This window comes from Calliphora vicina, chromosome 5 (assembly GCF_958450345.1).
Source record: "Calliphora vicina chromosome 5, idCalVici1.1, whole genome shotgun sequence".
In the NCBI taxonomy this organism is placed as follows: Eukaryota; Metazoa; Arthropoda; class Insecta; order Diptera; family Calliphoridae; genus Calliphora; species Calliphora vicina.
In genome coordinates, this window is record NC_088784.1 from 88,627,768 (window position 1) to 88,645,180 (window position 17,413).

A 17,413-nucleotide genomic window follows, 5' to 3' on the forward strand; every position below is an offset into this window, starting at 1 on the left:
TTAGCAGGTCGATAAGTTGAAGAACATCACTGAAAACTATTTTTTTTAGAATAACTTCTGAATTTGAAGGTGTTTCTGAAATTGTTTGACACAATTTGCTGGGACGTTTTCCAAGTTTTTATTTCCATCAGAAAAAAAAATTTAAAATGAGTATAAAAAACTTAATTTTAGGGAAAATAAGCTCAATCTCAATCACTCATATTTTATAAAATATATTGATTTTTTGTTTAAAAAACTAAAATATCTTGTAACAAATTTGGATAAACAGTACTTTTTGAAAATATGAATACAGATTTGTATCTTTTCAGCCATTCAAAAAAATTAAATTCAAGAAAGAAACAGAAAATTGGTACTTTTGCTCCTAGTGGTATTTTTTTATATTTTAAATTATTCGCCCGGTAGCATTTACTAATGTTAGTTCCTCAAGTTTCTCCAAGCCACCTCTACACCTGACTGTTCTTATTTATTTGCAAGTAAAATATGTAAATTTTTACTGCATAATTTAGGGAGCTTTTTTATTACAATTGACTGGACTCAAAAAAAAAAATGCCGAGTTTTACCCGGAATTTTAGAATTTTTTTTCTTTACAAACCATCTCCTGAAAATTTCGAATTGAATAAAAAAAAATCAGCCAAATCGCTCCAGCCGTTATCACGTGATGCCAATACATACATGTACCATTTCATTTTTATATATATAGAAGATTATTAAGTTTATTGACATAAAAGTTAGCTGATGTGCCTCAAAGAAACATTCATAGCGAGAACTAATTGTACTTTTTTGAAAATAGAACATATGAGGAGCCGCAAAACAAAATGTACTTTTTCGCACATTTCAAATTTTTGGGAAAATGAGTTTTATTTATTTCGCCCCTTAAAAAATTGTATGAACCTGAAAATGGTAACAAGTTTCTTACTTATCAATAGATATGTCTAACTGCCATGAGTCACCACATTAAATGTTAAGGATGTTTGATATAAAACCATTTTAATATCGGAAAAAGAACCTTTTGTTAAAAAATAAAAAAAGTACCTTTTTTTAAATACAAAATTAAAAAGTATGTTTTTCATGAGTTTTTTTTAACGATAATATTTTAAATGAATGTTTTTAATCCTGATCTAATATATAAACAGATTACACATTGAAATTAAATAATTTTATTTTTTCGTTTTATACTAACTAGTGTTGTACGTTTTATTAAGTACAAATTTTTTTAGAACCCATTTACTTAGTAAAAAAATTAAAAAAATGTTGCTGACTTGATTGTTTCTAGAAGATTTCAACCCAAATATTATACAAATACCAAAAAACCAATTATTGATAAGATGCGAAAAAGGAAATTGGAACCTTTTGTTCTGCGGCTCCTCATATATGGTTCTGAGTGAATGAGAATGCAAGGCGGTTATAGGTATTTTTCTTTATGCTTCTTTACAGTCTAAAAAAGAAGATCAGAAGATTCGACGTAAATTAGTTTCTATTGTAGATTAGTTGTTATTAGATAATCGCAGGCAAATATTGTTACACTTTCGATGGCAAATAATTAAAAATTAATTAGAAATTAACAAAAAAAAAATAATAAAATAAGAAAATAAATAAAAAAAATCGGCTTACAAATGGCTGTTATATAAGGAAAAAACCAGGATAATCTAGATTTTTTTATCAACTTTTATCTATGTCTGGAATACTATGTAAGTCATTAATATAGACAATATGGATATCCAAACTTTGGCCTATATAAGGCCAAAGTAGGTCGGACCTACAATGGGTCAAAATCGGGAAAAATTTTTTGTTATAAAATATTTTCACTAAAACATTTCAAAGAACAAAATAAAAAAAAAAATTTTTTGAAATAAAATTTTGTTTGCTATTCTTTTTAAAAAAAAATTTTAAATTTTGTTTACCAAAAATATTTAAAATATTTATTTTAATATATAATTTGGTGAAGGGTATATAAGATTCGGCCCAGCACATTATAGCTCTCTTACTTGTTTATATTTAAGATTCATTTGAAAGATAACCAAGACCTCTTTAAACGATATGATTTAAAAAATTGCATTTGCATCTTCAATATATTTTCTGAAAACAATTATATATTTTTCTTAATTATGTAGTCAAAGAACATAATTATCTTTCTAATTTATCTGAAAGCAATAAAATCCAACATGAAAGAAGCTGTATAATTAAAGTTTGTTTTTTTTTCAAGTTTGAATTAATTACAATTTATTTACTCTTTTGAACTTTTAATTCATATTTAATTTTTTTGTTTTAATCTTTTCAATAATTATGCAAATAAGTGTTTATGTATGAACATTTTTTATGTATTGTGAATAATGCGTTGGTGCTGTGTTGTAAATTTTATTGTTTTATTGGTATTTAATATTCACAAAATGTTTTCATAATTCGCAACAGACGTTGTTCATAATTTCCCTTTTTATTACTTAATATTGCAGTTGTTGTTATCTTTTGGTAATTCATTTCTTACTTTATTTTCTGTTGTTGTTTTTATTAATATTGTTTCAGTTTTGGTATTTTCTTGTACATGCTGGTTTTACTTACATATGTAAGGGAAAATACCCTTCAGTTCATTGAACAAATTTGGCGAAACATTCGATATCTTTCAAGCTTCCCGCAATGCTTTTAAGTGGTGAATTGTTCTTGCAAAACTCATGGCACATATATAGTTTTGCCTAACAATTTTACATTTCTGAAGTACCCTTGCTCGCACAGTGACAAGAAGTGCAGTACAATGTAAAGTTATCAAAGGAAACTAGTGATTTTCATAAGTGCAAGGTACTTTAGAAACTGCAGGGTATGTTCATGCATGTTGGCATTCATGTATTGACTCATTTGTATTCGTATTGCTTGCTTTCCTTAAAACTCTCTGTATTACAGATTGCTACACAATACAAGTGTATACACCATTTCAATTCATACATTTCAAATCATTATGTTTACTACAAAACAACATAAATAACTTGGATTACTGTCCGATAGGAAATTTCATGTATCATTTTGTTTGAAAGTAGAAGGTTTAATCGGGTATTTTATAACCTTTTTTAAGACAAAATGTTCCATAATTGGAAAAATCCAACCGAATTGAAAATGGTAAGGAAACATTCATCTTCGATAAGGCAACTTACCGATTATAAATTTGTTAAAAATATAGTAAATAGGTTCTAAACGATCATTCACAATTTTAAGTTTAAAATAAGAAAATTTAAATTAGATTTGTTGCGTATTTCAGCAATATTCCAAGTTTAAATTTTATAAAAGAATGATATAAAATCGCTCAATTTTAAGTAAACACTTATATATTCTTATCCGCTTGCTACAGTATATTTTCCTAATTATCATTTTCTATGAACACAGAAAATTTTCCTTGAACAAAGGATATCTCAAAGACACCTTCCATTTTCTAAAGAATCTCTGCAATAATAAACCATTGTATGGTTAACACCACATAAAAAATTCAGTGTAAACAGTTGAAATATTTCGAATAATAACACGGCAATGTTGTGAAAAAAAACTTGTTAAACTTGGGCTCTTGGTCTTGCTGAGCTCATTACAAACTGTGTCCAGAATTACAAAAACACCCTCAAATTTAGAAGTTATTGTATAAAAACCGTTTTCAATGATGGTCGTCAACTTATCGACCTGTAAATCAGCCAGTTTTTGTCCGACTTGAAAAGTTTTAATGGGTTTGGAAAGAAAACTGCTTATGTCTTAAAATGAAGCATATTTTTTGACACATTTGTAAGCTCTAAGTTAAAATCTCCACACATGATTTTCGCGATCTAATTTGCAGCATCTGCCAAAAACTTGTAAATGTTTCATATATAAAATACAAATAAAACCCTCGAATTTTGTTCTAAGGAATCCATCCTCAGGATTTATCATTGACTCTTGGAAAGCACAGTTGCCACAAGACCAAACTGGTGCTTTCCTCGCGTTGTCCTTCTCTTATATACTACTGTATGGGTTTTAAATTGTTCACATATAATCGCTATGTCTAAATTTATTTCTACAACTGTCTGGTTAAGGAGGTCTTGACCAACTGCAGAATGGTTCATAGTCCTCTATAGTCTCGTGTATAGTGCCGCCTATAGTCTAGACTACTATAGTCTCTACAATAGTCTCTACTATAGTCTCGTCTATAATTTCGCCTACAAGTCTCGTATTTAATCTCGTCTATAGTTTTGTCTATAGTCTCATCTATAGTCTTGTCTATAGTATCGTCTATATTCTCATCTATAATCTCGTCTATAATCTCATCGTATTATCCTCTAGAGTCTATAATTACGTCTACAAGTTTCGTCTACAGTCTTGTCTTTAGTATAGTCAATAGCCTCGTCTACAGTCTCATCTATATTCGCGTCTATAGTCTGTATAATCGTCTGTGGTCTCGACGAGTCTCATCTTTAGTCTCGTCAATAGTCTCATCTTTAGTCTCGCCAATAGTCTCAGCTATAGCATCATCTATAGTCTCGTCAATAATCTCTAGTATCTTCAATAGTCTCGTCTATAGTATCGTCAATAGTCTCGTCTATAGTCTTGTCTATAGTCTCGACAAGTCTATAGTTCATTGCAGTCTGTATATAGTCTGCATATAGTATGGCCTATAATCGTCTATAGTCTCGACGAGTCTATAGTCTCATCTATAGTCTCGTCTGTAGTATCGTCTATAATTGTCTATAGTCTCGTCAATAGTCTCGTCTATAGTCTCATCTTTAGTATCGTCAATAGTCTCGTCTATAGTCTCGTCTATAGTCTCGTCAATAGTCTCTATGGTATTATGAAGTAGGATATGCATTTGCAATTTAGTTCGGCTAGTTGTAAACTTAATATTCTTAGGGCTGTTTTCTCATTAGGTGATTATCTTTTTTCCCAACGAAAAACTGCAGATTAAAGAAATTTGGTTTTCTCAATGTCTCATTTGCTTCTATTCTATCGCAAAGCTAACCAGACCTCATCTGCCAATTATTTATTTATCGTACAGATAAATTCAATCAGCTGACTGCTGTTCATAGTTTGTTTGTGTTTTTGTAAACGAAATTAAATAGATTTTATAAAAAAAAAGTTTAATAGAGGAATTAACATTAATTTGATGGAGGATGAACACGAAGAACATGAGTTCCAAGTGAATGCTGAAAAATTTTATCATGCCAGGCCTAACTACCTGGGAGACATGGAGGATAATGAATATTTAAAAAGATTCCGGCTGTCGATGGCCACGTTAAACAGCTGATTTATGTAAACATGTTGTCAATTGAAGGCAGGGTTCCCAACTCTCACATCTATTTTGAGAGGTATTGCCAACTGAAAATAATCTTTTTTGTCGGTATATTGAGAAAAACAAAATTGTTAACGGACAGTTTATCGGCCTAATAAATTTGTGTCGACATTTAGTAACAGGCAGTTTGTCGATACATTGAGAAAACGGGCCTTAAAGCTTAGATTCCCTTCTACAATTTATTTTTATAATTATTCTTTTGAACTTGAGGCAACTAAGCAAGTTACATTTACTTAATATTGAATTATTCACATTTAATATCACTCATACGACACATATGCTAAATTTATTTAATGTATTATTTTGCCATATGTGGCCATATGTGGCGTATGATAAATATTTTAAATTGAAAGTTAAATATTAGTCATACGTACCGAATCCCGATTCACATCTATGAAGATTGCGCACCTTCTCGTCAAAAAAAAAGGGATAAACTATAATTGAGTCTGACCTTGGAAGCATCGAATATCAAAAAACTTCAATATAAGGTCTAATGCTCATATATATTTCGAAAATTTTCTTTTTAATTCCAAAACATTCTTTAATAAAAACTAAAACATAAAACAATTATTCATTCTGTTTTCTGCAATTCTAGAAAAAAATATAGTTAGTTTTCTTCACATAGCTTAACGAAGCAGGCATCTTTCATATAGAATCACACAAATTACTTTCCTGTTTGTTGATTTTCATAGATACCGTACAACAACAGCAACTTGTGTTGTTTAAATGATTTTTGGCAAATGGAAAATGAAACAAACAGAAAAAAACCAATCACGTATTCATTATTAACAAACGAAAAGTGATGAAGAAGATTTTGTCGGTTTTCATCAATGGCTTTGCAAAACTTTAAGGCGTTTACAGTGTTTGACAAATCATACCTGATCAAGGGCGATTGTAGAAGAATACAGAAAACAAAAATGCAAGTTCTTGCAATGGCAGACATTATGTACTATATTGATAGATATAAATGTGGTAATGTGTTTCGTTGTGATTTTGGGAAGAGTACAAACAAACATTCTGCAAACTACCAGCTACAAATATACATTGTTAGCATCAATTCAAAATCATCGAACTGACGTTTCAATCGGATTTCAAGGAAAGATAATAATAATAGGTTATAGTAAACATTTTATGTAGGTACATTAATAGAGTTTGATATTCGGTTTCGGAGAGTGTTAGGAATTTGGTACTTTTATGGAGAAGAAACATATATTTAATACAAACCAGAAGACCTGTAAATTATAAACAAATGTTTAAGTGCACTAATATAAATTTAAAAGACATTCTGAAATCTTTGCGTCAACTTTTCTCAGCTTGAAGCGAGGCGTTTATTTCACGTTACATATGTAACGTATGCAAAATGATTCGAAGTTATGTCGAAAATGAATAATTTTTTCGTAAAATTTTATCGATATCGACTTCGATATAATGTCGAGAATGTGCGTGTTTTCCTAAGTAGAGTGCAGAGCGATAAAGAGTAGAAAATTATTTATTATTCTGATTCTAATTTTTATCGATATACTATACCTTTTTCGGTATTAAAAATGTTCTAAATTGATTCGATTTCGATTTAATATATGAACAATTTACTTTATACCATCGAGCAATTTCTTCTTCAAATAATGCATATTCAATACCTTTATTATTATCCAATAATGTAGCGTTAGATGTGTTTTCTTTTTCAAATGCAATAAACTCTGCACATATTTCTGATGTTTGCTGATTATGAGATTCGAATTGTCAAAAACAACATTAATAATTGGCTGCGCTTTTCTTTTAAGACGTCTTTGATCTATTTTTCGTGTTAAACTATATTTTTATGAATATGTTATTGATAGGATAAGAAATAAAATTTTATTTTCTCACAAATTGACAAAAGAATAATATGTATGTATGTATATGAATTTGTCAATTTGTGCAAAAATAAAATTTGACATTAAAAAAAAAACTCGAACACTATTCGCCATTTCTATAAAATATTAAAATACGATATTCTAAAAAATGTAGATTGGATAGAGCATCATAATAAATTCATATTTTCGATTTTAATTCAAAATAAGTTCGATAAAAAGAACTGACTCGAAATGTTGCATACTGGGATATTAAAAGCCAAAATCCTTCTGAACCTAACAATTCTTTATATTATTTTCGTCTGTTCTCATCTATGCTTGTTTGCTTGGCAGAATACCTTCTACATTTCTATTTCCCAACGTATATTCTTGAGCTACTTTCTATGATGTGGATAGTGCCGTATAAGTATATTTCAACTCTATCCAAGAATCGCGCCCTTTTTACATAGCTACATAATCAGAAAATACTATAATACTAGCCTGCCTTCGACTAGCCAAACTTTGAATATATTTGCGAGATTTCTACCTCTGAAACTTACTTTATAGTAGTTTCAATATCTGTAAACGTCTTCTGCTAGGGTCATCCTTTTGAAAAAAGGACATTCACTATTTTCCAAGGAGCTGTGGATACTTCACCTAAGCGGTTCTTTGTCCGTATAAGTACATCCCCATAAGTTCAAATTAACGTCTCTACCTAGTTGCCTGTAATACTATTGCTTACTTTTTCTGAAAGCCATTTAGATCTCCAAATGTTTTTTTATAGCCATTTGTTGGAATCATGTTTTTGTCCATCTTCTAGAATTTTTCTTTCAGGCTTTTCTGCATCAAATGCTTTCGTTAGAGCATACATGATATTATTCTTTTAAATTTGTGTTACATCCGGCACCAGAGGAGAGTTTAATATTTTAAAAACAGTCTAGTCTCTAGTCTAGTCTAGTCTATAGCCTCGAGTATAGTCTCGTATATGGTCTCGTCTATACCCTCGTCTATAGTCTCGCCTATAGTCTATAGTTTCATATATAATTTAGTCTATAGTATCGTATATAGTCCCGTTTACAGTCTAGTCTTTAATCTCGTCTATAGAATCGTCGATAGTTTTTTTGTCTATAAAATCATATATAGTATCGTCTATAGACTCATCCATAGTCTCGTCTAAAGTCTCGCCCATAGTCTCGTCATAACTCTCGTGTTTCGTCCTTAATCTCATCTATAGTTTCGTCTATGGTCTAGTCTTTAGTCTCTTCTGTAACCTCGTCTACAGTCTCGTCTATAGTCTCGTATATAGCCTCGTCTATAGTCTCGTCTACAGTCTCATCTACAGTCTCGTCTACAGTCTCGTCTATAGTCTCGTCTATAGTCTCGTCTACAGTCTCGTCTATAGTCTCGACTATAGTCTCGTATATAGTCTCGTCTACAGTCTCGTCTACAGTCTCGTCTACAGTCTCGTCTACAGTCTCGTCTATAGTCTCGTCTACAGTCTCGTCTACAGTCTCGTCTACAGTCTCCTCTACAGTCTCGTCTATAGTCTCGACTATAGTCTCCTCTACAATCTCGTCTACTGTCTTTAATCGTCTATAGTCTTGTCTATAGAATCGTCTATAGTCTCGTCTATAGACTAGTCCATAGTCTCGTCTAAAGTCTCGACTATAGTTTCGTCTTAAGTCTCGTGTCTCGTCCTTAGTCTCATCTATAGTTTCGTCTATAGTCTCTTCTTAAGTCTCGTTTTTCGTCCTTAGTCTCATCTATAGTTTCGTCTATAGTCTCGTCTTAAGTCTCGTTTCTCGTCCTTAGTCTCGTCTATAGTTTCGTCTATAGTCTAGTCTTTAGTCTCATCTATAGTCGTGCTATAGTCCCATCTTTAGTTTCTGCTGTGGTCCTGTCTATAGTCTCATCTATAATCTCATCTATAGTCTCGTCTATTGTCTCGTCTAAAGCCTCGTCTATAGTCCCGATACAGTCTCGTCTATAGTCTCGTCTACAGTCTCGTCTATAGTTTCGTCTATAGTCTCGTCTATTCTCGTCTATAATCTCGCCAATAGTCTAGTCTATAGTATCGTCTATAGTCTCCTCTATAGTCTCGTCAGTATAGTCATCAATTATAGTGATTCCAAGATTATCAGAATAGCTGATGTTGAAACTTGTATGGCCATCATACAAAAAAATATTTTTTTCTTTTTTTCAAAATTAATTATACTGAGCCCTTCTGCATTGAAACGAAAATAAACATAATTAACACATGCCAAACAAGTATAAATAATTGAAATATTTTTATAAATATATATATTAAAAAATGGCATATTGTGCAAATTATGTGGTTTCAATCATAACAGCCAACAGACACATATGTAAGTAAAAAACGCTAGTTGTTCCCCGAATAAATACAACAGATAAAATGATAGACGAGTTTTCGCAAACAGACTGTAACACATACAATGTATTATCTGCTGTGCTCAAATATGATGGGAAAAGAGAAATACATTATAACTCCTTGTCATATGTTGGATGTCAGCAGCAACACATCAGCATCGGAATTGAAATTGTCATCATCATCATCAGCGTCAGCATCAACATCATTAGCAGAACTGAATATGTGTTGTTTATAGCAATTGTGTATGGCGCCCGATAATAATTTGAATTTACATAGACCAAAGTATATGCGAGTTTTGTTGTCAGTTTTTCACTTTCATAATTTTTCTTTTGCTTGACATTTCCAGCGAAAAAAATAATCTTAAAATAATATTATGATGGGATAATAGAGGAGTAAAAAAGTAAAGCAATTTTTGTCATTCATTCTATCATTTATTTATTCATATGTTTTTATATCACGCTGGTTTGAAGGCGCCTACTACTCTGATTTATACTTAGGTTTTAATAAACTTGTAGATGATTTTTTTGTCACTGACATTATCGTTATACATGAGATTTTTGATGTCGATTTTAATTTAATTGATGAAAAACACTTCAAAACAATTTTAAGGTGTTTATTAGTTTGTCTTATTTACAAATATCAACTGTTTTTAAATAACCAAAAAAATATTTTTAAACATGCTGCTTTAAATGGATTAAAAAAACTTAATGTTTAATTTAGTTAGTTTTGATCAATATTCTTTGTTTTTTTACCATTTTCTCACTGTTATACTGCCAAATTTCATTACTTTAATCATCAGTTTGTAATTCATTTAACAACATTCTCTAATGCTTTTAGTATTCAAAAAGTTTCACAAGAATTTCTGTGAACCACCCACTTAATTGCGTGACTTTCAAATTGCTTCATTCCTAATTGATGGTTTTCCATCATTGTTGGGAAATTCGCATTCACATGTTACGCTAATGATATTAGATTTTTGCCCCAGATGCGTTGATGTTTTAATTGTAAACTGCTTGTTGTCGTTTTTTTTTTTGCTGTATCTCATTTGGCATTTCGTTGTTCATTGTTTGTGTGATTTGTCTTATGGAAACCATCAACCGTCAACTCAAATAGACTCACACACATGCCAACGTACTGCTACACAAATTGATGTTTAAAGGGAGTGACATTGATTACTTACAACAAAAACAAAACAGCAGCACTAGCAGCAACGTCAAAAGTGTCGCAAAAGAATGTCATCAAGAACCACCTTCCGAGAAAGCAACACATTGCCACATCCATATGACAAGACAAGACAAAGACACAAACAACATTTATGCCTGTAATTCTCGCAGCTGTGTTTTTGTGTTCAACTGTAACTCTTGACGATCCCAGATACTATTATACACCATTTAATGGAAAACAGTCAAATCTTTCTGGAAATGAATAGAGTGTACAGGGGATTATTGTTTCACATTTAGTTTTGTTATAACTTTTATTAAGACATGTTTTCTATAGCTTTTTTTGGATGTGGATTTATTTTGAAAATTAAGCTGTTTTTGAACATCATTGTATGAGACACAATAATCCACATATCATGACATTCACTGTAGTGTGATGAGACATAACCACAGACCGAAATGCTTGAAAATAGTTAAGAATTTTGTTTTTGTAAAATATAAATTGTTTTTTTGCTAATTATTTTGTGTTACTAAATTTTGTTAAGATATTTTACTTTTAGTAAAAGTTTCCTTTCAAAATTTATAAAACAAATATTTTTTAATATGTTTTTATATATTTGTAAGCACATTTTAAATAACACACTTTTCAATATTAAAGCGCCTATATTTTTCAAAAATATAAAATTTCCCTTAAAACTAGCTAGCAATTCTGTCAAGTTCTAAACAAAACGATTTTTCATTGGATAATTAAGCACTATATAGTGCAATATAAAGCCTTAATATTATGACATTTTCACCATCAACTACAAAAAATAATATAAACAACAACCTTTTTTATCTACAGCTTTACGAGGACAGTTTGATTCAGTGCTCAATTTGATTTAGTATAAATTTTGTTTGAATCCAAAGTAAAACTGGTAACAAATTTTAATTTATTTGATTTAGCATCCAATAATACAAAGGATTTTATCAAAATTGTATTTCATGTATGTATCACATTTCAAAATATCTTCACTTCATAATCAAGTGGCTTATCGTGTTTAGTCTCGTCTGCAGTCTCGTCTAAAGTCTCCTCTAAAGTCTCGTCTAAAGTGTCGTATAAATTCTCGCCTAAAGTCACGTCTAGGGTATCGCCTATAGTGTCGCCAATAGTCTCGCCTATAGTCTCGCCTATAGTCTCGTCTAAAATCTCGTCTAAAGTCTCGTCTAAAGTCTCGTCTATAGTATCGCCTATAGTTTGGCCAATAGTCTCGCCTATAGTCTCGTCTATAGTCTCGTATGTATTCTTGTCTGTAGTCTCGTATAAAGTCTAGTTTATAGCCTGATCTATAGTCTCGTTTATAGTCTCGTCTATAGCCGCATCTATGTTCTCATATATGGTCTCGTTTATGTTCTCGTATATAGTCTCGTATATAGTCTCGTCTATAGTCTCGTCTATAGTCTCGTATATAGTCTCGTCTATAGTCTCGTCTATAGTCTCGTCTATAGTCTCGTCTATAGTCTCGTCTATAGTCTCGTCTATAGTCTCGTCTATAGTCTCGTCTATAGTCTCGTCTATAGTCTCGTCTATAGTCTCGTCTATAGTCTCGTCTATAGTCTCGTCTATAGTCTCATCTATAGTCTCGTCTATAGTCTCGTCTATAGTCTTGTCTATAGTCTCGTCTATAGTCTCGTCTATAGTCTCATCTATAGTCTCATCTATAGTCTCGTCTATAGTCTCGTCTATAGTCTCGTCTATAGTCTCGTCTATAGTCTCGTCTATAGTCTCGTCTATAGTCTCGTCTATAGTCTCATCTATAGTCTCGTCTATAGTCTCGTCTATAGTCTCGTATATAGTCTCGTCTATAGTCTCGTATATAGTCTCGTCTATAGTCTCGTCTATAGTCTCGTCTATAGTCTCGTCTATAGTCTCATCTATAGTCTCGTCTATAGTCTCATCTATAGTCTCGTCTATAGTCTCGTCTATAGTCTCGTCTATAGTCTCGTCTATAGTCTCGTCTATAGTCTCGTCTATAGTCTCGTCTATAGTCTCATCTATAGTCTCGTCTATAGTCTCATCTATAGTCTCGTCTATAGTCTCGTCTATAGTCTCGTCTATAGTCTCGTCTATAGTCTCGTCTATAGTCTCGTCTATAGTCTCGTCTATAGTCTCGTCTATAGTCTCATCTATAGTCTCGTCTATAGTCTCGTCTATAGTCTCGTCTATAGTCTTGTCTATAGTCTCGTCTATAGTCTCGTCTATAGTCTCGTCTATAGTCTCATCTATAGTCTCGTCTATAGTCTCGTCTATAGTCTCGTCTATAGTCTCGTCTATAGTCTCGTCTATAGTCTCGTCTATAGTCTCGTCTATAGTCTCGTCTATAGTCTCGTATATAGTCTCGTCTATAGTCTCGTCTATAGTCTCGTCTATAGTCTCGTCTATAGTCTCATCTATAGTCTCGTCTATAGTCTCATCTATAGTCTCGTCTATAGTCTCGTCTATAGTCTCGTCTATAGTCTCGTCTATAGTCTCGTCTATAGTCTCGTCTATAGTCTCGTCTATAGTCTCATCTATAGTCTCGTCTATAGTCTCATCTATAGTCTCGTCTATAGTCTCGTCTATAGTCTCGTCTATAGTCTCATCTATAGTCTCGTCTATAGTCTCGTCTATAGTCTCGTCTATAGTCTCATCTATAGTCTCGTCTATAGTCTCGTCTATAGTCTCGTATATAGTCTCGTCTATAGTCTCGTCTATAGTCTCGTCTATAGTCTCGTCTATAGTCTCATCTATAGTCTCGTCTATAGTCTCATCTATAGTCTCGTCTATAGTCTCGTCTATAGTCTCGTCTATAGTCTCGTCTATAGTCTCGTCTATAGTCTCGTCTATAGTCTCGTCTATAGTCTCATCTATAGTCTCGTCTATAGTCTCGTCTATAGTCTCGTATATAGTCTCGTATATAGTCTCGTCTATAGTCTCGTCTATAGTCTCGTATATAGTCTCGTCTATAGTCTCGTCTATAGTCTCGTATATAGTCTCGTCTATAGTCTCGTCTATAGTCTCGTCTATAGTCTCGTCTATAGTCTCGTCTATAGTCTCGTCTATAGTCTCGTCTATAGTCTCGTCTATAGTCTCGTCTATAGTCTCGTCTATAGTCTCGTCTATAGTCTCGTCTATAGTCTCGTCTATAGTCTCGTCTATAGTCTCATCTATAGTCTCGTCTATAGTCTCGTCTATAGTCTCGTCTATAGTCTTGTCTATAGTCTCGTCTATAGTCTTGTCTATAGTCTCGTCTATAGTCTCGTCTATAGTCTCGTCTATAGTCTCATCTATAGTCTCGTCTATAGTCTCGTCTATAGTCTCGTCTATAGTCTCGTCTATAGTCTCGTCTATAGTCTCGTCTATAGTCTCGTCTATAGTCTCATCTATAGTCTCGTCTATTGTCTCGTCTATAGTCTCGTCTATAGTCTCATCTATAGTCTCGTCTATAGTCTCGTCTATAGTCTCGTATATAGTCTCGTCTATAGTCTCGTCTATAGTCTCGTATATAGTCTCGTCTATAGTCTCGTCTATAGTCTCGTCTATAGTCTCGTCTATAGTCTCGTCTATAGTCTCGTCTATAGTCTCGTCTATAGTCTCGTCTATAGTCTCGTCTATAGTCTCGTCTATAGTCTCGTCTATAGTCTCGTCTATAGTCTCGTCTATAGTCTCGTCTATAGTCTCGTCTATAGTCTCGTCTATAGTCTCGTCTATAGTCTCGTCTATAGTCTCGTCTATAGTCTCGTCTATAGTCTCATCTATAGTATCGTCTATAGTCTCTTCTATAGTCTCGTCTATAGTCTCGTCTATAGTCTCATCTATAGTCTCGTCTATAGTCTCGTCTATAGTCTCGTCTATAGTCTCGTCTATAGTCTCGTCTATAGTCTCGTCTATAGTCTCGTCTATAGTCTCGTCTATAGTCTCGTCTATAGTCTCGTCTATAGTCTCGTCTATAGTCTCGTCTATAGTCTCGTCTATAGTCTCGTCTATAGTCTCGTCTATAGTCTCGTCTATAGTCTCGTCTATAGTCTCGTCTATAGTCTCGTCTATAGTCTAGTCTATAGTCTCGTCTATAGTCTAGTCTATAGTCTCGTCTATAGTCTCGTCTATAGTCTCGTCTATAGTCTCGTCTATAGTCTCGTCTATAGTCTCATCTATAGTCTCGTCTATAGTCTCGTCTATAGTCTCGTCTATAGTCTCGTCTATAGTCTCGTCTATAGTCTCGTCTATAGTCTCGTCTATAGTCTCGTCTATAGTCTCGTCTATAGTCTCGTCTATAGTCTCGTCTATAGTCTCGTCTATAGTCTCATCTATAGTATCGTCTATAGTCTCATCTATAGTCTCGTCTATAGTCTCGTCTATAGTCTCGTCTATAGTCTCGTCTATAGTCTCGTCTATAGTCTCGTCTATAGTCTCGTCTATAGTCTCATCTATAGTCTCGTCTATAGTCTCGTCTATAGTCTCATCTATAGTCTCGTCTATAGTCTCGTCTATAGTCTCGTCTATAGTCTCGTCTATAGTCTCGTCTATAGTCTCGTCTATAGTCTCGTCTATAGTCTCGTCTATAGTCTCGTCTATAGTCTCGTCTATAGTCTCGTCTATAGTCTCGTCTATAGTCTCGTCTATAGTCTCGTCTATAGTCTCGTCTATAGTCTCGTCTATAGTCTTGTCTATAGTCTCGTCTATAGTCTTGTCTATAGTCTCGTCTATAGTCTCGTCTATAGTCTCGTCTATAGTCTCGTCTATAGTCTCGTCTATAGTCTCGTCTATAGTCTCGTCTATAGTCTCGTCTATAGTCTCGTCTATAGTCTCGTCTATAGTCTCGTCTATAGTCTCGTCTATAGTCTCGTCTATAGTCTCGTCTATAGTCTCGTCTATAGTCTCGTCTCTGTTCCATATTCCAGTATAGTTTTAAGGTGGACAGTTATGTAATTCTGAAGCAAAGTCTGAAAAATTAGAAACTAAAAATTTAATAAGTGCCACAGATGGATTACTTTTGCAACTTGTGTCTACCCTCGTTGAGTCATCCATTACTTTTCCAAGGTACTATTTCGATTGTCCTCATATAATATAGAGCTCTTTGTAGTGTCAATGTATATATGAATGTATTATTTTGTTTTCATAGTATTTGTGCTTTTGGCTAATGATTATGTCGCGTCATATAATGACAACCTCTTCAATAATTTCTACAGCAACAATCAACCAAAACACACAAAAAGCACACAAAAAAGAGCGAAAAAAACCTAATGATGATAATTCCATGATACATGTGATTGTTGAATAGTCTCGCATACAGACAGGCGTACTCATGCATTCAAACACACATAGATACACGCATGCATAAAAACATATCCCACATATAGAAAAAAACTTTCCATACATTTCATAGAATTACGGCTCATAAAGTAAAACAACACAACGAAATAAAACAAAAGAATAAGAATTCTACAGCACTACACACAGATATACAGACAGACAGACGACAGTCATGCAGAAATATCAGACATTTTGTAGTAGTGCCATCAACATTGATGATGCCTTCCATGCTGCTGACGATAATGACACAGTCATTTTTTGCTGGATTTGACAATAACAAGGTTAATTGTGTGTTAATTGTTTTTAATTATTCTGTGATTATGTCAAGTGCTGCGCGGTATTATGGAATCCAATTCATATGTTTGTTTGTAAGTATTGCATAGTAGGATGGCTCTACAATGTATGTAAGTTATTGGCGGGCTTCGGAAAGTTGATTTCAACGGATAGACGGAAATGGCTATATTGACTGCGCTATCTATAACGAGCCAGAATATGTATTCTTCATGGGGTCGCAAATAAACAATTTGGAAATTACAAACAGAATGACGAAGTTATATATACCCCTGGATATAGACCAAAAATAAAGTTTTTGAGATAATACTATAGACGAGGGTATTGACAAGACTATAGACGAGAATATAAACGAGACTATAGACGAGACTTAACTATAGACGAGCCTGTAGCCGAGACTGTAGACGAGACTGTAGACGAGACTGTAGACGAGAGTGTAGACGAGAGTGTAGACGAGAGTGTAGACGAGAGTGTAGACGAGAGTGTAGACGAGACTGTAGACGAGACTGTAGACAATACTGTAGACGAGACCGTAGACGAGACTGTAGACGAGACTGTAGACGAGACTGTAGACGAGACTGTAGACGAGACTGTAGACGAGACTGTAGAGGAGACTGTAGACGAGACTGTAGACGAGACTGTAGAGGAGACTGTAGAGGAGACTGTAGAGGAGACTGTAGAGGAGACTGTAGACGAGACTGTAGACGAAACTTTAGACGAGACTGTAGACGAGACTGTAGGCGAGACTGTAGACGAGACTGTAGACGAGACTGTAGAGGAGACTGTAGAGGAGTCTGTAGACGAGACTGTAGACGAAACTTTAGACGAGACTGTAGACGAAACTTTAGAAGAGACTGTAGACGAGACTATAGACTAGACTATACACGAGACTGTAGACGAAACTGGAGACGAAACTGTAGACGAAACTGTAGACGAGACTATAGACGAGACTAAAGACGAGGCTATAGACAAGACTGTAGTCGAGTCTATATACGGGACTATATTGCGTCTACAGTCTCGTCTTTAGACGAGACTAAAGACGAGGCTATAGACAAGACTGTAGTCGAGTCTATATACGGGACTATATTGCGTCTACAGTGTCGTCTTTAGGCGAGACTGCAG

The 17,413-nt window shown here is 33.6% G+C and overlaps 1 protein-coding gene across 1 annotated transcript; it reads left to right on the plus strand.

Annotated features, from left to right (window-relative positions):
- Positions 1 to 9,596: 9,596 nt before the first annotated feature.
- Positions 9,597 to 17,168, plus strand: LOC135961447 (ring-infected erythrocyte surface antigen-like). The gene is made up of 2 exons (XM_065512947.1): positions 9,597 to 9,732; positions 16,624 to 17,168. Exons 1-2 carry the CDS (start codon positions 9,597 to 9,599, stop codon positions 17,166 to 17,168), a joined length of 681 nt encoding a protein of 226 aa, XP_065369019.1.
- Positions 17,169 to 17,413: the final 245 nt, after the last annotated feature.

What these genes read in the sequence shown, in the direction of transcription:
- LOC135961447 (XM_065512947.1), top strand. Translation starts at nt 9,597, where the DNA reads ATGATGGGAAAAGAGAAATACATTATAACTCCTTGTCATATGTTGGAT. An exon ending in ATTAGCAGAACTGAATATGT is followed by an intron (nt 9,733 to 16,623) that starts GTTGTTTATAGC and finishes GGTATTGACAAG; the next exon opens with ACTATAGACGAGAATATAAA.